Source organism: Balaenoptera ricei, chromosome 3, assembly GCF_028023285.1.
Source record: "Balaenoptera ricei isolate mBalRic1 chromosome 3, mBalRic1.hap2, whole genome shotgun sequence".
NCBI classification, from domain to species: domain Eukaryota; kingdom Metazoa; phylum Chordata; class Mammalia; order Artiodactyla; family Balaenopteridae; genus Balaenoptera; species Balaenoptera ricei.
The window spans coordinates 182,259,514-182,282,666 of NC_082641.1; the positions used below are offsets into that span (position 1 = coordinate 182,259,514).

At 58.6% G+C, this 23,153-nt stretch overlaps 1 protein-coding gene across 5 annotated transcripts; it reads right to left on the reverse strand.

The window, feature by feature from the left end:
* Nucleotides 1–215: 215 nt before the first annotated feature.
* PTBP1 (polypyrimidine tract binding protein 1) lies at nucleotides 216–11,971 on the reverse strand. Of its 5 annotated transcripts, none has more exons than XM_059919026.1 (15): nucleotides 11,867–11,971; nucleotides 9,526–9,556; nucleotides 6,575–6,650; nucleotides 6,164–6,336; nucleotides 5,936–6,082; nucleotides 5,687–5,857; nucleotides 5,483–5,593; nucleotides 5,235–5,409; nucleotides 4,943–5,020; nucleotides 4,112–4,260; nucleotides 2,948–2,981; nucleotides 2,461–2,553; nucleotides 2,155–2,371; nucleotides 1,811–1,888; nucleotides 216–1,712 (listed from the first exon to the last, which is right to left on the reverse strand). In XM_059919026.1, exons 1-15 carry the CDS (start codon nucleotides 11,872–11,874, stop codon nucleotides 1,580–1,582), a joined length of 1,674 nt encoding a protein of 557 aa, XP_059775009.1. In that variant the 5' UTR covers nucleotides 11,875–11,971; the 3' UTR covers nucleotides 216–1,579. The 5 variants fall into 5 exon arrangements, with proteins under 5 accessions (XP_059775009.1, XP_059775008.1, XP_059775012.1 ...); XM_059919025.1 differs by having other exon boundaries at nucleotides 6,164–6,381; XM_059919029.1 differs by lacking the exon at nucleotides 11,867–11,971 and adding an exon at nucleotides 11,216–11,326 and having other exon boundaries at nucleotides 6,164–6,381.
* Nucleotides 11,972–23,153: the final 11,182 nt, after the last annotated feature.

Consider the following 23,153-nt stretch of genomic DNA (forward strand, 5'->3'; position numbering starts at 1 on the left):
TTTCGGTCACAGGACCCAGCAAGCAGATCCAGCCTCCGGGGACCATGCGTGCGCGCCTGAGGGTGGGGGTCTGTCTGGTGGAATGCAGATGTGGGGCCCCATCTCCAGGCCCCCTGAAACCCCCAAGCCAGAAGTGAGGGGAACAACACGGCTGAGTTTACACAGAGGAGGAAACAGCAGTGAAACGAACAGGCCCAATAAAGAGGGAAATCAAGTGCAGGATACAGAGAATTTATTCAGAGTCCAGTACAGACTGGCCAGGCCACCTCCTACATGTGGACAGGAAAAAAGAGCCTACAGAAAAGGTAGGAGTTGTTATAAAATTGCTTTAATTCAGTTCTCTCCGCATTACAAGCCGGCAGCGGGCAGTGGCCTGCCATGCTCCTTACAATACTGAGCCTGTAATTGCTGTTATCAAAATATACATCTGTGTCACCATAAAAAAACCGCAATTGCTGCCCCTCACGTCTTACAACAGGTATAAAAAATTATAAATATTTACACCCTTGTTCCACCCCGACATGGAAACTTGAGGCCCAGGCCCTAAGGAGGGCCGGCCAGCACAGGGCCTGCGCGGGGAGCCCCTTGGACCCGTGAGTGCAGGACAAGGCGGTAAAGACCGGAAGGTAGGGCTGCTGTCCCACCTCCTGGGGTCCCAGCATTAGAGGCAGACAAAAAACAGAAACAAAACTTTGGTCCAAAATTTGCAGGAAAAAAGAAACCCTGAAAGTTTAAGAGCACTTGTCCTCCGGGACAGAGGACAGTTGTGAGTAAGGCATCGGCAGGTCGCAGACGCGCCGGCCCCATTGTGTCTGCCCTGGAAACTAGATCCTGCCCTGCGACTCAATGACAAGGAATAAAATAAAAGTACAGTATACAAAGTCATACCACGAGGAGAAAATTTAGGTTACACTCATACCATTTTTATCATCTTGCTATATAAAAAGTTACTTAAAACTATTTTTTGCATATAAATGAAAAAGATTAGAATATTTGGTCAACTGGAAATATTGCTAGGCACAGGTGTCTGCAGCTGCATCGAAGCATAATACAGAGATTATGGTGGAAACAAAGCTGAAGAAGCGACGGGGAGGGGCCCTGGGGCTGGGGGGCAAATCATACACATGATACAAGGACTGGGGGGCGGCCACACCCAGCCACCCATGGTCTACCACCGCGGCAGGCACACGATCCCATGAGAGGCTGACCCCCCCAGGCCCCCAAACCCCTACACGTCTGCTACCCCAAGAAGGCCCTGCCAGAGCAGCGGGTTTAAGGCACAAGAAAGCCAAGTGGAGGTTTGGGAGCGCCCGCCACACAGATTGCAGAAGGCACGGGCAAGGGGCCGGGCTGGGCCTCCACGGTCACCAAGAGCCTGAGGTTGGCACCCCACCTCCCCCAGGTGAGCAAGTGAATTCGATTTAATTTCTTTTAAAAACAGGTAAACTGATTTCTCTTTAAAAAAATAAAATCTCTGGTCTTTTTTTAAGGTCACTTCAGCTGCTTTTTAAAGTGGCTTTTTTTCTGGAATGATGGAAGTTGTCGCCGGGTGCCCGGCAGGCTGGTCCTTGGTGGCGGCCTAGATGGTGGACTTGGAGAAGGACACCCGCAGGTGGTGGTTCTCACCCAGGTCGTGGTTGTGCAGGTCGATGAGCGCCTGGATGGCCTCCTCCACGGAGCCCATCTGGATCAGCGCCATTTTGCGGTCCTTCCTGCAGGGAAAACGGGAGGGACACAAGGAGCCGTGAAGGGCCGGGTGGGGCAGGGCAGGCCCAGGGGCAGCGGGGCAAGGGGGTGGGGCCGGGCTCACTGGAAGAACTTGAACCCTTTCACGATCCCGCCGTTGCTGGAGAAGAGAATCTTGAGGTCGTCCTCAGAGATGGAGGGCCTGCAGGGGGAGAGGAGGACCTGAGACAGTCTGTGGAATGTCAAGGCCATTCCCTCAATACAGCAGCTGAGTGTCCAGGGAAGGGTGGGGTCTCCAGGAGCTTTTTAGAGGCCCCAGAAATAGGTTATCAGAAAATGACCGTGAGCATCTGAAAGGTGCGCTGGAAGCAGAGAACTCACTCCCCTGGGCCTCCAGCAAGGCCTCCCTAGGGCCTGTGGAAGCCCCTGGAGATGGGAGCGTCACAGGAGACCTTTACAGGCACTCACGGGATATTGGAGAGGTGCAGGGTGGCCGAGGGTGGGAAGATGTTCTGGAAGTTCTTGGAGCCGGGCTTCTTGAAGCGGTGCAGGGGCGAGTTGCCGTAGTCCTTGGTCAGGCCCTGGTCCTCCTGGCCCTCACGGGGCAGCTGCACATTCTGGTGCTTGGAGAGTGTGATGCGCACCGGCTTCCCGTGCAGCTTGTGCCCGTTGAGGTGGCTCATGGCTGGGGGGAAGACACGACAACACAGGACCCATGTGACCCAAGGCCCCTGGGCACCGGCCCCGCAGCCCCCGCGGCCCCGCAGCCCTTACCCAGCTGGGCCTGGCTCCCGTCGGCCATCTGCACCAGGGCGTTCTCCTTCTTGTTGAACAGGATCTTCACCCGCTGCACGTCGCCGTACACGCCTTCAAGGGCACAGGGACAGACTGCTGAGCCGCCCAGGCCCCGCGGCCGCCTCCCCGCCGGCCCCGCGACCCGCACTCCCGCACAGGGCTGGCTCTCCCCGCAGCTCTGCTTATTCTGCCTCTGAGAAGCTGTCTAGTCACAGGGAGTGTTACCGGGAGGGCTACCTTCAGCAAAGAAGCCCTGAAATCCAGGAAAGGCCAATTGCCAAGAACCATCCTGCGGCTGCTACCGACACATCTACTCTGCCAATAGCATGCGGGGCCGTAAACCATGCTCTGGAGTCCAAATCAGTACGCAAAGCGCAGCCCGGACCGCACGCTCGGACATCTCAGAGCGTGACAACCACCTCAATTACACGAAAACAAGATAATAAAAGTGGGAACGATAACATACCGAAAAGAATAAAGAGGCTTTGGGGTGTGACTCTCTTTAGAGGACAGCAGAGCAAGGCAGCGAGGGACAGGGAAAGGGAGAGGTCAGGGGGCGAGTTGGAATCGTCCACCACGAGGAGGCAGCCCCGCAGGCGTGCAGGTTGATGGATGATGAAGTTGTCAGGATGTTAATATTCAAGGGCAGGTTGGTTTCCGGAGAGCAGGGTTTGAGGGGAAATTTTGTTTTTATTTATTTATGGTTTTGTTTTGTTTCAAGCAACAACAGGAAGCAGAAGTACCGTGCAGTCAGTTGGCAAAGAAATTCCGGATCAGGGCAAGAAAAAAAATTGGGAAAGGGGAAGGGGAGAAAAGAAAAAAAGTAGCAAAAACACAGGTCAGTAAATACATAAGAAAACACGCGGCGTCCCATCAGTCAAGACCACACACACTACGAGCCACGCACCGGGCGGACAGCAGGAGCGCCCCCCGCGGGGAGGAGACGGCGCCCGCCCCCACCCCTCACTCCCCCAACCAGGCCCTCCAGGAACTGTCTCCCCGGGGCCCACACCAGGGCCTCCAGTCAGGCTCGCTGGGGTGGCTGTTAGCGGAGAGCTTGGCTAGAGGAGCTGGGACAGGGCTTGAGAGGCCGCAAGTCACACGTGCTCAGACAGGCGAGAGCAGCTCGTTAAAATAAACAGGAACCCCGTCTCTCAAGAATCAAAATATCTCGAGCCTTTATCATTTCATCCCAGCTCCCTGAGCTGAACTTGGCCACCGAGACAAGCGCAGGCCCGGCTGCCACCTCAGGGACCATGGCTGGTGGCCTTGGCTTGCACCCCCTCCCCAGAGGCGCCCCGCAGGCCCCTGCAGACCGAGATTGGTTGGGCTCAAAATTGCAAGACTGCTCTCGTGGACACAATACTTCAACTCTCAGCATCATGGAATTAGGAACATACATTGAGATGTTAAGGAAAACAGGAGGACTCCAAGCGCTGCGGAAAGGACGCAGCAGTGAGTGACGTCAGTGCAGAGAGGAGGACAGCATGACACCTGCAGGCACTGGCCGGGCCAGGGGACCCGGCTCCAGGGGCCCCAGTGCCTGGGGGAGGGGCTCAGTCTGCACTAGGACCTGAGAGCAAACTCCTGACTCCTACTTCCGGAAGGACAGCCTGGAAGAGCCACGTACCTCGGGGTTGAGGTTGCTGACCAGCAGGACAGCGTTTCCTGCCCCTGCCAGGCCCGGGATGGCGATCCGGCCTGCCGCTGCCGCTGCCGCTGCCGCCGACGGGATGGCCAGAGGAGCCAGGGCCCCGTGCACGTTAGGGACAGAGAGGCCTGGAGGGAAGAGGCGGTCAGATAAGCAGCGGCGCCCACCTTCTCCACTGAGACAGAAATGTGGGTCCTGCCCATCCTCATGCAAACGGAGACACGTGGGGGGGTGGGGGTGGGGGAAGCGGCTGGCCCAGCAGCACGCCTGCAGCTCCTCTACGCTTCTCGTGGCACAGACCGTGCTGGCTTAACCATCTACATGCGCCAAACAGCACAGAAAGCTCCGGCTCCTCAGATGCAGGATCGAGCCCAGCGGCCTCGGCCGTGCTGGCATGCAGGTGCCCGTCACCATGCAAATGGCACGCCGGGCAGGACAACAAGCTCAGGACTGTCACGTAGGTGGGCGCCTGGCCCCCGGGAGGGATGCTCAGGTGTGCCCGCCCAGCTCACGCCGCTCCGCTTACCAGGCCACTTAAATGCATCTACTAGGGGCACATCCCTCCAACCACTGTGCGCTGGTCCTCACTGGGCGCTTGAAGGGAACCAGACCAGAGACTGTGGGGTTAGCGGGCTCTCTGCACGGCCCTGCCCTACGACTGCCCTGTCCAAGCTCCGTGGGGAACCTGGAGGCCTGCGCCCAGGAAGGTGGGCTCCCCCCGTGACTGCGCCACGTTGGCTGCCGTGGAAGCAGAGCTACGAGAGAGGTGTGGGCATGCAGAGTCGGTGGTAGGGACGAGTGTTTGAATACCTGCGGCTTGAGGAATTGCAAAGGTGGGAGGGAAACCAGCTCCTGCATACGGAGAGGCTGACATTATACCAGGCGCACCTAGAAACAAATGAGACACTAATCATCGCACCCATGGGTGCGAGCCGGCTGCCAGTGCCCCACCCGGCGGGTTCTGGGCTGGTGCTGTGTGGGCATCCGGGAGACAGGTGCTGACCTCCCCGGGTGCGGAGCCGGGCGCCTGGGACTGAGCTACGTGTCCTGCCCCCCACCCCACCCCGCCCCGCCGCCGCTGTCCTGCCACCGGGCATCTTACCGAAGGCTGCAGCCATGGTCTGGTCCAGCGAGGGCTGACTGTCGCCGGAGGGCAGATCGGGGCGCGTGTAGTCGCGGCTCTTGTCGTTGTTGTACTTGACGTTGAGGCTGGTGAGCTTGGAGAAGTCGATGCGCAGGGTGCAGCAGGCGTTGTAGATGTTCTGGCCGTCCAGCGACTGCGGGGACAGCGAGAGGGCTGTGAGTGGGGGCCTGGCGGCCGGCGGCGCAGCTGCCCCGGGGACCACTCACCAGCTTGGCGTGCTGGGCGCTCACGGGGTCGGCGTACTGCAGCAGCGCCTGGAACTGATTGTTCTTGGTGAAAGTGATGATCTTCAGGACGGTGCCGAACTTGGAAAAGATCTACAGGAAGAGGGCGGCCGGGTGGGGTTGGCCTCAGCCCGGGAACCGGCCCCCACCCGCAGGCCAGCACTGCCCTGCCACACCCCGCCTCACCTGGTGAAGCACGTCCAGGGTCACCGGGTAGAAGAGGTTCTCCACGATGATCCTGAGCACCGGGCTCTGGCCAGCCATCGCCATCCCCGCGTCCACCGCCGCGGCTGAGGCGGCCAGGGCCAGGTTTCCCGACTGGACTGAGTTCACCGCCTGCAGGGCCGCCTGGGCCCGCTGTGGGGGCAGAGCCGTGAGTCCCACAGGCCCCAAGGCCACCACGCGCCCCCCCACCCCACACCCCAGGACACGCACCGCCTGGTTGGGCGAGCTGTCCGTCTTGAGCTCCTTGTGGTTGGAGAACTGGATGTAGATGGGCTGGCCACGCAGTACGGGCGTCACCGACGTATAGTAGTTCACCATGGTGTTGGCAGCCTCCTCTGTGTTCATCTCGATGAAGGCCTGGGGGCGGGGGTCGCGTGTGAGCCAGGCCAGGACCCAGGAGGCCCAGTGACCACCCCAGAGAAGGCCTAGGCCTTGTACCTGGTTCTTCCCTTTCAGCATCAGGAGATTGGTGACCTTCCCAAAGGGCAGCCCCAAGGAGATGACCTCCCCCTCAGTGACGTCACTGGGCAGCTTTCGGATGTGGATCACCCTGGAGGGCACGCCTGTGCTCCTGTTGTCCCCCTTGAATTTCTTGCTGTCGTTTCCATTTGCTGCAAAAGGATGGTGTGCGTGGCACAGAGCACTTCCCGGCTCCCCTAGAGCAAGGGATCCCTCTCCTGGCATCGGCTTCCTCCCAGCTCTGGGAGGCTGCTGGGATGGGGAGATCTCCACACCTGGCTCCCAGGGAAGTGAGGCTCAAGGTCACCAAGGCCAGGCCCAACCAACCCCAAGTGCGCTCCTCAGAGCCACAGAGAAAGTGCTCCCAGGTAGGGCCGCGGTTAGGGTTACCTGTGGAGGCCGAGTTGCTGCTCATGATAAAGGGTCCGTTAGTGACACAGGCAGAGAAGAGCTCGTCAGATCCCCGCTGGAAGAGAGGGGCTGGTTGGAACCGAGCAGCGTCTATGCTGCAGCGCCCCTCAACCCTCCCTACGGGGGCCCAGTGGTTCTGCACCCAAGACACAGCTCCTTTCCCCACCTGCGGAGCCCCTGGGGGTCTTTCCCCAGGCAGGGCCAGCGTCTTGTCCCCTACAGGGGCTCTGCGTGTCCCGTCCCCCCCCACCCCGTGTCTGGGGTCTGCACGGGCTCAGGCTGGCTACCCCGAGGCTCGGCCGTCGTGCTCTCAATCACGGCAGAACCACTCAAGGCCCACGAGGACAAAGCCCCCTTGTCACACACACTGCAGCCACCCGCTCAGCCGCAGGAGTCTGTCCTACTTTCCAGTCTGAGGAAACCGGAGCCCGATGACCAGAAAGGCCACCTCTCCAGGCAGCGGGCACCTTGGTGACAAACAACCAAGAAGCTCCCAAAGTGCCCAGCCCATTCTCTTTCCAGAAACGACTAGTTGACTCATTAATCTCAATCTAATTGAATCAACTCCCAGAACCAGGTAAGATTGAACCCAGGGTGAAGAAGCAGACAGGGAGCCCTCCTGCCGGGCGAGGACAAAACCCCACCCGAGGAGCAGGGAGCCCCCACTGGGACCAGGAGGCTACCCTCTAACAACTTCTGGACACGAAACCGGTGGCCTGAGAAGAGCTTCCCTGCCCTACGTGCCCCACGGCCTCCCGGCAGGAACGGCAAACACCAGCCGTTCTCACAGCCAGACCCTCCAACTGCCATTTTCGCCAGCTCGTCCCTCCTCAAGGACACCTTATCTCTGCCCTTCCCTCAAACCAGCTTAACTGCCACTTACACAAACAAGCACGCTGGACACCCAGGGGCCTCCCCACCTTCCGGCGGTCTAGCCCTAGAGCTCTAGGTGCCCTAGAGCCCCTTCGGGACACTCACACCCCACCCTGACCCTCGAGACAAGCTGAAGGAAGCCAAGGAGGTTCAAGGTCTGCCTCTCAGGACAGGAATCGGGCACATGCCAACACTGCTGGGCGCAAACAGGATGCTCTGGGCCGCCCTGGCTGTTAGGCCACCTGCTATGGGCGTGACCCTGAACCCAGACCCCACGCCAGGCGGGCATCTGCAGGGGCCTCCCCACCCCATGGCTCCCCAGGGCTCAGGGCTGAGATGGCTGCGCAGAGGGCCAGCACCTGAGCCCGTGAAGGAACGGCAAAGGCTCAGGCCCCTGCCGGGTCTTCGAGTCCAGAAAAGGACCCAGAACCGCAGACCGCTTACGGGCTGGCATTTGTTATAATGAAGCAAAATGTTAAAAACCCCAAGCACTCCAGGCTGACCTGACCCGTCATGCCCCAGCTCACTTTCCCCAAGTGGACCTGGGCGCTTCAAGGCTCAGAGCAGTAGACCAGCCGCAGCCGTGAACGAAGGGCCACATGAGAACCCAGGCAGAATGCCCCTGAGCCACCGAGGACGGAGTCCCCCCACCTAAGTGGTAGGAATGTGGACTTGGAGCCCTGACCCGCACCCCCGGCACACAAAGGCCCCCCCGTCCAGAGCGGGACAGGAACGGGGCACCCGGGCGGCTCCCACACACCGGCTGCACAACCTTAAAAAGAGCACCTCGCCTCCCATCTTTGACAGGTGACAAGCAGGGCCGGGATTCCCTCAGGAATGGGGCGTCCTTGGCCCCAATCATGTTCTCACAGCAGACGGCCTGGCACGCCTACATCTGCAGGGTCTGTGGGGCAAGCCCTGCCCACTTGGCCGCCCATCTCCCCCAGGCCTCCCTCCCAGACACCGCCCCCTCCCCCAGCACGGGGGGGGGGGGGCAGGTGCACGTGGTGACCAGTGGCTCCACATGAGACAGCCCACTGCGGCACAGCCACTCTGCGGGGTAGAAGCCTGGGGGGACGTGGGCCAGTCCACGCCGCGGGGGAGCTCTTCCCAGCTGCTGCCGCAGGCCCCTGCCCTAAAGTCAACTCAGCACCTACAGCGAACGACCACCTAAGCGCGCTCGCTGCCAGAAACAGTGCCTAGAGCCCCCCTCGCTTCTTCATCGATAGCTTACGCACCAACACTCCTGATGCCTCACTTGGGGCCCAGCTTATCCTGAACCTGAGGGGGAGGACCAGGCTGCCCTCCCGGTGGGCCCCCCGGTGCACGCCCCCTACAGGCTCAGGGCCTCCGTCCTGTGCAGCTGATTCTAGCAGCCAAAACCCCCCGGGCACGGGACGGAGGAGACAGCCCCTGGAAGAGGTGCTCCGGCTGAAGTGGCCCCCAGAGAAGCAGAGGGAGGGTCCCCGTGCCAGTCATAGCACTCCGGATGAAGTCCCTCTCCCTCCTCCTGCCACCAAACAAACAGGTTTTATCTGCAGGAAGATCGGAACAGGCGGCGTGCGAAGATGAGTCCACCTGGGAAAACCGAAACCAGCCACCAGACCAGAAACCAGCTGCTGCCTGCTCCTCAGGACACCCGGCCACCTGCGGGGCTCAGGACACACGGCCCGAGGGGGGACACTCTGCCCCCGACGTCCCGTTTCTCTGAGCAAAAATTATCTGAACGAGGACAGCCTCAGGAGCAGCCTGGAACCACCCCAGAGCCCCAAGGAATTCTCTGGTCCCGCCCCCACCCAACAAGCTGCTTAAGTTGCAAACAAACTTCAACTTTACCCACACGAAACTGAGGACAGACATCCCGTCACCCCGCCATGCATCCCACCTCCAACCGCAAGCCGTTTTGAGCTCGAGGGCAGGGCAGAGGGTCCCGAAATCAGACTGCTGAGGGGCCACCCACCCCCCGCCCGAGGCAGGCTGTCCACCCCAGGAGCACCGAGCCGGGCAGCCCATGGTGGGAGCGGGCGGAAGGAGAAAGCAACGTCACAAACGCCTACCTTTGTACCAACTGCTATGTCTGGGACGATGCTGCGGAGAGAAAAAAGGAGACGTCAGCCAGGGCGCCCGCCACATCCCGGCGCACGAGCGGGGGCTTGAGGCCTTCGTCAGCTAGAAGGCTGGGGCAGGGAAGCGAGCCGTCCGCCCTTTAATCACCACTTGAAAAGGAGCCATCATTGTCCTCCGGCTCCCTCCCGGCAGGACCCCGGCCCCGCCTCTCGACCCGTCCAAACACAAAGACACCCCCTCCACAGGCCCTGGGAGAGACATTTGATGCTGGTTAAGGTTCAGGTGCTGCTGTTTGCTTTCTAGAAACTGGTAGTGCTTGGGGGACGTTTCCAGCAGAAGGCAAGCCGATAAAAAGGCAACTCAAGGGCCCGAGATTAGAGCTCCGGCCCTACGGGGCCGAGAAGGGGGCAGCTCGGTGGAAAGGATCAGATAGAGCTGACACGAGTTACTCATCAACCGGGCTCCACGTGAGCGGACTTTCTCCCCCCGCCCCGCCCCGCCCCGCAGAGCAGGCCCCGCTAGGAAAGGCGGGGCCGGGGGAGAGCACAGCTGCCCCGGACTCCTGGGTCCTGCAGCCCAAGCCCCCCGGGAAAACAGAACCCTCCGAGGACATCTATGTAATAAACAGAAACCGGCAACAAACTAACGACTTCTGAAATATCAGTCCAGGACACAACTCAGCCAGCAACGCCCCTCACAAGGTCACCTGGCCGCCAAGGCCTGGCGGTCCCGTGACAAGAGCCTCTCATGATGTCACACAACATGTCCCCCGGCCCAGCCTCGGGCCCGGCAGAGGGCACCGGGACCGCCGCCTGCAGGATCCCCCTCGGGCTCTCAGGGAGGTGGCTCCCACCACAGCCTCGGCTCAGGCCCTGCCCCATCCTCACCCACCGCCTCTGCGGTGGAACCCCCACCTCTTCCCCGCAAAAACCTCACGGGCCAGCGACAACGACTTTTAAAAATCTTAATGAGTCAAAAAAAACTTCCCAGAAAAACAAATAATGAAAAGCACGCAGTTTCCCAACTGCTAACCCAGGCCGCCTGGCGGCTTCCTATTCCCAGGGAGGGCTTCGGACACAGGAAGTGTTTTACGTAAAATGGCCTTTCTGGGAAAGGTTTTCCGACCTTCCAAAAAGACGGCAGGCCAAACAGGAGCTGCACCCGGAGGCCAGGCCCGGCTGCCTAGGTAACCACACCACCGACGAGAAGCTGCAGATGCGCCCCCAAACCACATTACGGGGGACAATGGAGAACACAAAACTCGAGAACTTGACCAGACGGCCAAGAAAACCGAGCACACGGCCCGCTGGCTTGGGAATGGGTTCTCTGGGCAAGTCCACCCCAGCCAAAGCGGAAGGTAGACCAGGAGAAGATCAAGTTCCTCTTGCTGCAGCAATTTTTCTAAAAGGTTGGCCTCAATTCAGGTTGAAACCTATCATTTCAAGCCCAAGACACCAAAGACACGTGACCCTCCGGGCACTTTTAACCGCCCGCCCCGCCTGGTCAAGCCAAGAGAGAAAGAAGAGCTGGTTCGAAGCTCCCCACCAGAAAATTCCCGCAACTGCCCCTGAACGCTTCCCACGGGGTGCCAGACGGGAGAGCGCAGCTCCACCGACTTCCACCCCTTCCCGAGAACCTAGGCCCCGCCGCCGCGCGGCCCGGTCCCCCCCACCCCGACACCTCGGCACGCTGGGAGCGGGCTCGGGTCCCGAGCCGCCCCGCCCCCACCGCGCCAGGGGCGCCACCCCGGGACGCCGGGCTGGAACAAAGGGGGCGGCGGAGAGCCCGCGCCCTTCCGGGCGGGAGGGCGGCGTCTCCGGCCGCGCCCGGGCCCGCGGCGGGCGGGGCAGGCCGGGGCAGTCCGCGCGGCGGGAAAGCCCGCGCACGCGCGCCAGAGCCGCCGGGAGCGCGCGAGGCCGCGCACGCGCGCGGAGACCATACACGGCGCGCGGAGACCATACGGGGCGCCGGAAGGGCCAGAAGACTCTCCGAGGGCGGCGCGTGCGCGCAAAACCCGGACGGGAAGCGAGAAGGGCCGCGCGGCCGCCGCGTGCGCACGGGACAGGCCTCGTGGGCACCGGAAACGGGCAGGGCTCGGCCCGGCCGCCCCCTCCCCCAGACCCCCGCCGCCTCGCGCCCCCAGCGGCCCCCTCCAGGGCCGCACCCGCGCCCCAGGCCGGGGGGAAGGGAGGGAACCGGGCGGCGCCCCGGGGCCCGGGGTGGAGGCGGAGCGGCGCGCCAAGACCGTCGCCCCGAGAAGGCCGGGGCGGCGACGAGAAAGAGACCGGAGCGCGAGAAGGACAGGGGGTAGAGCGAATGAGTACTACTCACCCGTCCATTGCACACACAGGAGACCCGCGGGGGACGGAGTGGAGGCGCCGGAATAGCAGGAACCGACCCAACGGCTCTGAGTTATAGACTCACAAAATGGCGGAGACGCCCGAACACGTCCCCCGCGCGCTCTGCCCATTGGCTCCTGCCGCGCAGATGGGCGGGGCGAGCGCCGCGGGACCCCGCCAGCACCTCCCAATGGATAGGAAGTCGCTCGAGGGGTGGGGCCAAAAACAGTGGCAGGCGGCCATTGGGGAAGATGGCCGTCCTTCAGGGCTCGAGGCGGAAACGACCGGTGGAGTCGGGGAAGGGGCGAAGAGGTGAGGCCACGTGATTGCGCCAGAGCCAGTGAGCGAGCTGCCCTCCTGCGTGGGGCTTTGCTGGAGAAGCCATCTTAGGAGTGGGTACGTGGCGGGTCAGGCGGTGGGAAGCGTGCTTCCCCCTGGCTGTCGCCATCTTGCAAACGGGCAGAGTCCACCTCCACCTCGGGCGTGAGAGCAAAGGGAGGCGCGTCGCCATCTTGAAGTAGGGCAGGAAACCTCCAGGGCGCCACCTTGCTTGTGGGCACCTGGCCGAAGTCCATTTCGAACTCAGACGTTACGCTTAGGTTAGCACGCGGAGCGGTGGCGGCGGCCTAACGCGTCCCAGAGGCGCCGGGGCTGTTTCCACTCCTGGCCACCAAGCCTGTGGCACGATGTGGCCACGGGTCGCCCCTGACTGTCCTTTGTTTGCCCCAGAGCAGCGAAGCCCGACCACGGTCTCCTTGCCTGATTGCAGGAATGGGAAAACTGAAGCCCGGGGGGCACGGCTGACGCCGCCCTGCCTGCCTGCAATGGGGGGAAAATGAGGCCGGGGGCGCACGGACAACCCCGTCGTGCCTGCCTGCAATGGGGGGGAACTGAGGCCCGGGGGCGCACAGAGCAGACTTCGCTGTCAAAGGACGTTCAGGACTGGACGGGCCTCCATCCCAGCAGCAGAACACCCCAAACTTATCCCGGAGAATGCTGATTCCAAAGACAGTTAAACAGGGTTGTGGGTGATAGGGGAACCCCGGGAAAGGTGCCAGAAAACAGGGCCAGTTGGGTGGGGCGAGTGGGGGTAGGGGCAGACGGAGTCAGGGAGGCCGCGGCAGGCCGGTACCCCAGGCTTTTGGAAGCATCCAGGAGATGATGGGCATCCCGGGCTTGCGCAGTTCCCAGCGTGGAGCAGACGTTCAATAAATAGAAGAAATTATCCTGAATATTGTTTGCTATACGTCTCGTGCAGAAAAAAGGATTTTTTTTTTTTTTTTTTTTAGAAAAAAGGATTTTTAATTGGCACACGCCTAGAGAGGGAGAATGACACTTGTCGTTTCCCTAAGTCGAGGTCAGGCCTTTGCTCCCGCCTCTCCGGTCGGTTTTAGCTTGGGCGGAGTCATGGCAACAGCGTCCATTTTAGGGCCGCGCGGGCCTGGACGGGGCCCAGAGACCGGGGCTCCGGAGCCAGAGGGCTTTCTCGGATTAGGGGCGGCTGCCGATTTTCACGGAGGCCTCCGCCCTGCGGTCCTTGGCCCTCTCTTTCGCCGAAGGCCATCTGAAGCCCAGGAATGGCTAATCAGGAGTGTCCTGGTGGATTTAGGAGAATCCCCAACGCATTCCTGTGGATTTGCTCCCTCTCGGACTCCCGTCGCGCTCCGCTCTGGGTACCACCAGGGGCAGTTGCTCATCTTTGTTGCCTCGGTTACTGGTGCCAGGGATGGGCCCCCTTGACAGCAGGGAGGATGGTTGGAGACATGGGAGTGTCGCAGCCCAGAGGGAGAGGAGGGGGCAGCGACGTTGGTGGACCCTCCACCAGGTTCCTAGCACGGATCTAAATGGTCGCAATCTATTAAAAGCCATTTCTGCTCACCGCCCTCCGGGCTTTGCTCAGAGTCAAAGCCCAAGTCGACCTCGTGGCCCCACAGACCTCACACTCTCTGCCGCCTTTCTGGTTTCTGACCGCATTTACACAAGCCTCCTTTACGAGGCTGTTCCCTTCTGGAAGGTTCCTCCCTAAACCCACTCCCTCCTTTACTCCCTGCCCTGGGGCCTTCGCGCAGAGGCCCCCTCATCAGAACAGTCTCCCCGACCTCTCCCTTAAAACGGTTGAGGATTTCTTTCTCGCCTTCCACTGGAACACGAGGGAGAGAAGACAGCCCCTGCCCGGATCGGAATCCACGCTGTTACCACCCTAACAAGGGCCACAAACCAGGCGGCGTGAAACAACACAGATTTATTCTCGCTCGGTTGTGGAGGCCGGAAGTCAGAAATTGAGGTGTCAACAAGGCCGAGCTCCCTCCAGAGGCTCCGGGGGAGGGTCCTTCCTGCCTCTTCCGGCTCTGGGGGCCCAGGTGTCCTTGGCTTGCAGACAGATCCCTCCAGTCCCTGCCTCTGTTGTCACATGGTTCTCTTCTGTTTCTCTGTCTCTCCTGTGTGTGTCTCTAAAAAGGACCCTTGTCCTTGGATTTAGAGACCACCGGGATAATCTCATCTCAAGGCCCTTAATCTCACCTGCAAACACCCTTTTCCCAAACAAAGTCATGCTCACGGGTTAGGGGATTAGGATGTGGACACACCGTTTTGGGAGCTGCTCGTCAGCCCAGGACCCCACCTGGACCCTGGACCAGCCATGAAAGACTGCTGGCAGCCCTTCCATGTCTGCGGGGGGGCGGGGGGTCCAGGGAGCCCCCAGGCCCTGCATCTCAGTTGGATGGATGACCTGGTTTATTGGAGCAACCCGGCTCCCCTGTCTGTCTGCTCCCTGCTCAACCCTTCTGCCTGCCGGCCAGCTGGCTCCCTCATCAATGATTTAGGGTGAACGTGGGTGTGTGATCCCCTTGCAACTGAGAATTTTGAAAAGGATATCTTCTGTGGCAGGGGCAGGGGAGGTGGGTGGCAGCCAGATGGGGGTGAAGGGCCAGCGTCCCAGGCCCTGGCAGGGGCAGGTGGGGGGGAAGGCCGCTGGGTCTTATTTCTCTTTACAGATCTGATGGGGCTGCCTCAGTATACCCCTTTGTCAAAATAAGGGGCAAGGTTAGGCCAGTGCCCCCTTCCTTCCCATGGGCTTTCCCTAGTGTTTCAAATGAAAATGGCTTAATAGTTTCGGAATATTTGTTCCCTGTGTTTGTTTATTCATTGCCTTGATTACAACAGCCGTAGGGCCTGGGTCCAGGGTGGGTGGGGGCCTGGGTTCCACATCTCCCCTCCCCTCAGAGGCCTCCTAGCCTCTCTGACCCATTTTCCAGATTTCTGTGGGACTGAGCTGGGGGTAGGGGGTGCCAAAGAGGCTACCCGGCAGCCCCTCCAAGCTGGAGCCCCCCACCCCAGTCCCCAGCTGAGGGACAGAACAGAAACGGTTGGCTCAGGCCTGGGAATATTCACGTCGGAATCTGTCTCCCGCCCCCTGATGGGGTCCTTGGGCAACAGCTGACTCCCCAGCCCCAGGCCCTCAGGCCAAGGTGCAAACCTTACCTGCCCACACCAGCAAGCCAGCCTCTCCCCCCAGGACCCACTGTGTCCCCAGGCCCTGCCCGGAGAGGGAGCTGTCTCTCTGCCCTAAGCGCCTCCACACCCCCTGCCCATCCACACCCTTGGGAGCTCAGCCTGGGCTGGGTACCTCCCTCCAGGCTCCTGTTTTAACTCTTGGATCCTCTGAGTAGGAAATACTATGTCTCCTTTTCCCAGAGAGCCCAGAGAGGCTGGGTGAGCTGCCTGGGCCTCTCAGCCAGGAAGAGGCCCCCACTGTGCTTTACCCAGGCTGCTCCGCCTTTACGGGGGCACCAAGGAGGGTGGGCAACAGTCTGGCCGGTCCTCAAATGGTCAATGTAGAGTTACCACCTGACCCAGCAATTCTCCTCCTTGGTATCTGCCCAGCAGAAATGAAAACACACGTCCACACAAAACCTGAACATGCACGTCCACAGCGGCACAATTCACAACAGCCCAAAAGTGGAAACAACCCAGGTGACCATCGACAGATGAAGGATAAACACCACGTGTCCCTCCACACATGGAAAAGTCACTCAGCCACGCAAAGGGGTGAAACACTGACACTCGCTGCAACGTGGACGGACCCTGAGAACACGATGCTCAGTGAGAGAAGCCAGACACAGGACACACAGTGCGTGATTCCATTGATGGGAACCGTCCAGAACGGGCAGATCCACAGGGACAGAGAGTGGATTCCTAGTTGTCAGGGGCTGGGAAGTGGTTGCCAACGGCTGGCGTTTCTACCCCCGTGATGAAATGTTCTAAAATTGATCGTGATGATGGTTGCACAACTCTGTGAATAAACTGAAAAACCACTGAATTGTGCACTTAAAAACTGGATGGGCAGTGTGGTTATGTGAATTATATCTAATAAAGCTGTTTTTAAGAAATCATTAGGATGAAGACCGGAAATGCCAGCTTTGGCAAGGATGGGGCAGGGGGAACTCTAAACGCCGCTGGGGAGGGGGAAGCCGTGCAGCCGCTTTGCAAAACAGCTTGGCAGTTTCTTAAAAAGTTGCCTGTATGCCTCCCCTAAGGCCAGGCACTCACGCTCCTGCGTGTTTACACAAGAGAAACGTGTAGAAATAGTCAACAAAAGCCTGGACAAGAATCTCCATAGCAGCTTTTTTTAAAAGTACGGAACAGACAAACACTGGAAAGAACGGAAGTGAGCACTGCGCAAAGGATGGAGACGTGCTGTGTGGAGGGTCTCCGGCACAGGGGAATCCACGCAGCAACGGAGAAGCACAGAGACCAGCCGGGTAGACCTCTGTTCCAAGTACACAAATGAAGTCCAACAGCAGGCAAAATGCACCGACAGTGCCAGAAATTGGGATAGGGCGCTCTTGGGGGTCAGTGGCTGAGAAGGGCAGGTGGGGGGACCTGGGGACTCACGGGAGTTCAGTTCGCAAAATGCTTTGTGATTGGGGTGCTTTCCTGCATGTAAACTGCAGCTCAGTAGAAAGTCTGCTTAGAAAATCCTGTTGAGTCTCATCATTCTCACACTCAGGGTCTGTGAAGTCACAGCAAACGCTGGGTTGGGGAGCACGGAACCCCGGCTCCTGGGGGAAATGCGGGTGAGAGTCCTGCCAGCCTTTGGTCACAACAGTGTCACCAACCCGTCACATGTATCTTGTGTCCCGCGAGTTTCTGTTTGCAGGCTCCTTATTTAACATATATTGATTCAGTATGCAGCAGGGCTGGAGAACAACTTGTGGCAAATACTCGTATTTTATCCAAAAGGCACATCACAGCCTTCTTGTGCTCAGGGACACTTGGGGGCCAAAATCACCCACAAAAAGCACTAAATGTAAAAACTTTTAGTGCCCACCTTCTCACCGGCCAGAGGACATCGCTGTGGTCACAGGAGGGGCCAGTGGGCCAGCCTGGGGGACAGCTGTCTCTGGGCACTTCTTTCTGCTGCACCTCTTTGCAGGGCCAGAGGCCCCCCTTCCCAAATGCCCCTCGCGGCTTCTCGAGCCCCACACATGCTGTGGCCGGCGCTGGGCACAGAGCTGGGATCCAGCCACACTGCGGGTCATCTCCCCGCTTCTGGATGTGACTGTCGGGAGAGGCGGTGGAGGACGGAGCAGGGCCCTGCAGGGACCGGCGGGGGATCCGGGAGGGCTTCCTGGGGGAGGTGTGTCAGATGTGGTGAGCAGAGGGAATGGCACTGAGGGAGCAGAGGGTCTTAGGGTGAGGCGGGGGCTGACTGGGCTGCACATGGATTCGGGGTGGGCAGCCACGCAGCAGGGGTGAAACACCCAGACACGAATTTACAACTTGGCAACAGACAGTAAAACTCTGGAGCCACCCTGTGTCCCCGCCGTGCACCCCTGACCGAGGGAGTGTCCCTGGGGGTCGCCAGGCACTGAAACTGCCCCAGTGCAGTAACAGGTGGGGATGGGGCCTGGACCACCCTCCCGGGCTCTCTACCTCTGCGGAGCAGCCAGGAAAACCGCAAACATTAAAACAATTTTTTAATTGAGATAAAATTCATACTATAAAACTGTACATTTGAAAAGTCCAATTCAGTGGCATTGAGTGGCCACTGAATGGCCATTGTTGTCTAACCATCACCTCTAATTCCAGAACATTCCATCACCCCAAAAACAATCCCATCCCCATCAGCAGTCACCCCCACCCCCTCCTCCAGCCCCTGACAACCAGGAACCCACTCTCTGACTCTGTGGATCGGCCTGTTCTGGACGTTTCCCATCAGTGGAATCACACCCTGTGTGTCCTTCTGCGTCTGGCTTCTCTCACTGAGCATCGTGTTCTCAAGGTCTATCCACGTTGCAGCAAGTGTCAGTGCTTCACCCCTTTTCACGGCTGAGTAATATTCCTGTGTGTGCATATGTGTATATACCACATTTATTATTCATACATCAACGGAGAGTCGTTTTTCCCCCCCACTTTTATGCAGTTGTGAGCGTGTGTGTACAGGTTTTTGCATGGATGTACGTTTTCGTTTCTCTTGGATAAATCTGTACTGGTTTCCAGCAGCTGCCGTAATGAATGATGCAAATGGGGGCCTGAAACCACCAAAGTTTATCCCCCTGCAGTTCTGGAGGCCAGAAGTCCAAGATCAAGGAGTCAGCAGGGCTGGTTCCCCAGGCCTCTCTCCTGGGTCTGTCAATGGCCATCCTCTCCCTGCGTCCTCATGTGGTCGTCCCTAATCTCTCCTTTTTATAAGGACACCAGGAATTAGGTATCATGTTGGATTAGGACCCAACCTAATGATCTCATTTTAATTCAATCACCTCTGTAAAGACCCTATTTCCAATAAGATCTCATTTACAGGTACTGGAGGTTAGGGCTCCAGGATATCTTATTTTGGGGAGGGGGTGGAGAGCATGACACAATCAGCCAACTATAGACCCCCCGGAGTGGAGTTGCTGGGTCGTATATATGATGATTCTGAACTTAACCTTTGGAGGAAGCATCAGACTGTCCAGAGTGGCTGCCCCAGCCTACGTGTCCAGGGCTCTGATTTCCCACGTTCTCGCCATGTCTGTCTTTATTGGTGAATTTCCTCAGTTTGTCTCCACATCGTCTCTGCCCAGGACCCCCGCGGTACCAGGCCCTCCGGGCTGTGCTGGTCTCACCAGCTCTCCTGGAGGGGGGCCCTGGGCAGTCGTGGGGAGCCCGGGCTGGGAGTCCTGCAGGATGTCCCCAGTCTGGGTTTGTTCAGTGTGTTCTTGTGGTTGCACCGGGGCCAGGGGTTCCCGGGGGGAGACGTCGGAAGGGAGGTGCCCTTCTCATCCATCACCCCAGGGGTCCCTTCTGCCGACCTTGACCTGACCTCCTGGCTGCTCTATGGAGGGGAGGGGGGTTCTTTCCCCTGTATGCTGTCCTCCTGGGAAGTGTCTCTGTGTGCAGCCCTCACACAGGGTGGGCCCGGGGTCTCTCTATCAAGTGATTGGTGGTGGAGACACAAGCCACAGCCCAAAAGGCCCGAGGACCACTGCTGGGCACCAGGTGTGCCGAAAGCCCGGGCCTCCGGGAAGGTGAACGACAAACCCATGACTGAGGGCAGCAGCAGGAAACGGGGTGGGGGGTGGGGGGCGGGCAGGAAGGGGCTGGGACTTCACTCAGGGGCCACATCTAACGGGGGGGGGGGGGGAAGGGAGGGCGGTACTATGAGGGCTGGGCCCAAGTGTGGAGGAGGGACCCACAGAGACCCCATCAGAGGCTGAATCGTGGTCCCCAAAAGCTGTCTACATCCTGACCACCAGCACCCGTGAACACGACCTTATTTGGAACCAGGGTCTTTGCGGATGTCATTTGCTGAGTCACCCCAGAGTAGGGCGGCCCTCGTGCAAGGGCTGGTGCCCTTCTAAGAAGAGGGGACACAGAGACACGGGGCGAGGCCATGTGACATGGGGGCAGAGATGGGGTGATGTGGTCACCGAGGTGGCCAGCTGCCGCAGGAAGATGGTCCGTCAGAGCCTGCAGAAGGATCTGGCCCGCCGGCACCTTGACCTCAGACTTCCGGCCCCCAAACTGCGAGAGAAGAAATGTGTGTTGTTTTAGGTCACACGCTGTGGCTCTTGGTGGCGGCAGCCACAGGAAACTCACTCTGCCTCAGGGAGGTGGGGGCCGGGCGGGCAGGGAGGGCAGCTGGCTTCCACGGGCTTGCAAAATTCATGACAAGGGCAATGTCTCGATACGGAGGGAACGTGAGCCGGGCTGTAAGCGATCCCGAGGCCACCTCTTCACCCGCTACCCGCCTGTCCTCGGGGTCATGGAGCCGCAGGCACCGGCTGGGTCAGGGCTGCCCGGGGGGTCCCGGCCAGGTGCGGGCACAGGGGGAGCTGCAGACCCACCTCCTCGCTCACCCAGGACCAGAGACCCCAGACCCAGCCTGGCAACCCCTGGGCTGCCTCGTCCGGAGCCTGTTCTGGGAAAGTCCGTCCCCGCCTTGTCCAGACCTTGGCCTCTGACCCTGGGCAGATGTGAGGCGGCTCAAAAGGCCAAACCAAGTTGAAGTCCAGAATTAACTACAGGAAAACAGCCGCTCTCACCTGGGGAGTTTCTGCCCCAGGGGACACTGGGCCACATCTTTGGGACATCTGTGGTCATCACCATGGGGGGCTCCCGGCATCGCGTGGGTGGGGGCAGGGAGGCTGCTCCACACCCCACAGAGCCCGGGACACCCCACAGAGGATGCCTGGAGCCGAGGAGACTGGCCCAGACCCTTTGGTGCTTTTGCATGTTTTCTGGGACAACGGGGACCTGCAGAGGGATGTCAGCTCAGATAAACGAAATGCTCTGGGGTCTCTGCAGTCCTGCTCCCTGGGGGCAGGGGGTATTCTGGTAAGAAGTTAATTCTGGAAGGATCCAGGAGGGGGGAAGGACTGTGCCCCCCCAGGCAGGCTGTGGGACTCCAGGACAGAGGAGCAGCAGCCCTCGGGTTTCACAGTAGGTAACACATGAGACCTGTGAACGTCGCGGGAGTGACATCACTGGCATCAATAGTTTATAGCGGGAAACGGACACTTGATCCCGTGTTGTGGCCAGCTGGCTCAGGTGCCTCAGGGCCGCCTGCCGGGGAGGCCCCTGATGACCCACCCGGGGCACAGGAATGGGCCCCTTCTCAGTCTGAACACACTAGCAGGCGTTTGGTGCCATGGTTTTCAAAGAAGGCTCCCCTTCCTGGAGTGGAGCCGTTATGTCACCAATTTGTTCTCGTTTTGACAGGCCACGGGGTGGGGGCTGCTTGGTGCTCACCCAAAGGGGTTGGAGCAAAAGCACTGGCTCCAAATTCCTCTGCATCTCTGCATGGACATTTCTGCAAAGAAGACGGACAACCAACCAACAAGCACATGAAAAGATGCTCAACATCATGAGGGAAACGCAAGTCAGACCACAGTGACACGGCACCTTCCGTCCACGAGGGTGGCCACCACCCACACGGCAATCACCACCCACCCACGAGGATGACCACTGTCCACACGGCGGTCACCTCCGGCCCACGAGGGCGGCCAATGTCCCCACGGCAGTTACAAGTGTGGGCCAGGGTGTGGGGAGGCTGGAACCCTTGTCCACAGCTGGTGGGAGGTGAAACGGTGCAGCTGCTGTGGATGACAGTGGCCGTTCCTCCAAAGGGTAAACATAGAGTTACTGTATGGCCAGCAATCCCACCGTAGGAGTTCCACTCCAGGAAAATGAAAACAAGTCCACATAAATACCGTACCCAAATGTTCAAGGGAACGAGATGAACGGCAGACAAAAGGTGGACCCAACCCGAGCGTCCATCATGGGACAGATGTGTCCCTCCACACACGGGAACATCACTCAGCCATGCACGAAAAGGGGTGAAGCTCTGACACTCGCTACAACGTGGACGGACCCTGAGACCACGATGCTCAGTGAGAGAAGCCAGACACAGAAGGACACACAGGGTGTGATTCCATTGATGGGAAACGTCCAGAACAGGCAGGTCCACAGAGACAAAGAGTTAGTGGTTGTCAGGGGCTGGCGAGGGGATGTGGTGACTGCTGATGGGCACGGGGCTTCTTTTTGTTCCTGAGCATTTTGTATATATTTTTTCTTACTGACTTTAAAATTTATGTATGTTAAATACTCATTCTACACAATTAGACAACCAAACAGAAGAAAACTAAAAATCGTCTGTAATACCCGCCCCCCCCCCCAAGTCAGCAATAATTGCCTTTAACATCAGAGGTGTGGGGCTTCCCTGGTGGCGCAGCGGTTGAGAATCTGCCTGCCAATGCAGGGAACATGGGTTCGAGCCCTGGTCCGGGAAGATCCCACATGCCACGGAGCAACTGGGCCCGTGAGCCACAATTACTGAGCTTGCACGTCTGGAGCCTGTGCTCCGCAACAAGAGAGGCCGCGATAGTGAGAGGCCCGCGCACCGCGATGAAGAGTGGCCCCTGCTTGCCGCAACTGGAGAAAGCCCTCGCACAGAAACGAAGACCCAACACAGCCATAAGTAAATAAATAAATAAATAAAATTAAAAAAAAAAAAAAATCAGAGGTTTTCCCTTCAGAATACTTCCTGGGTCTATTTATGCTGTACGGGAAACGTTTACGTGTGTAAACATAGATGTGCATATACTTACATATCTGTACATATGTATGTATATATATATAATACATATACATCGTATACATATTTTTATATATATGCATATATATATATATATATATATATATATATATATATATATATATATATATAAAATTGGGATCACGCTAATATTTTCCAAAGCTTGCCTAAAAATTACTAAGTGTCATTGTAGCAAGTCCACACAACCCTGGAAGAATAAAAAATAAGCGTGCAAAGCTCTTCATCTCTCCTGGTCCTAACAGATTCCTGCTGCTCCAAGCTCACGCTGTTCACTTCCAGGCATTTTCCACATCCCAGAATCTGGGGGAATCATACGATCATTTTTCTATTTTATAAGGTGGCACCATGTTCCTGGCTGTTAGGCAGTTTATCTCCTGTGGTCTTTAAATGGTCCTCAAGTCTTTTGTATCCATTTTTCATTGATACATTTAAAAACCAGCTCGGGGAGGGGGTCTCCCAAGCTTAGGCAGGAAAACATTTAAAAATAGAGTTGATGCAGAGAGGGAAACAAGTATCCCAGGAATCCGGAGGTAAAACTGTTAACTGTTGTTACATGGAGCAGGTTTTTAAATTCTTACTTTGTAGTTTTATTCTGTTAACCAAGGAGAGAGATATGTCTCCTTGTTAAGATGGTTCCCCTTCGTTTTCCTTTCCACTTATTTGATATCCTGAAACTTTCCGG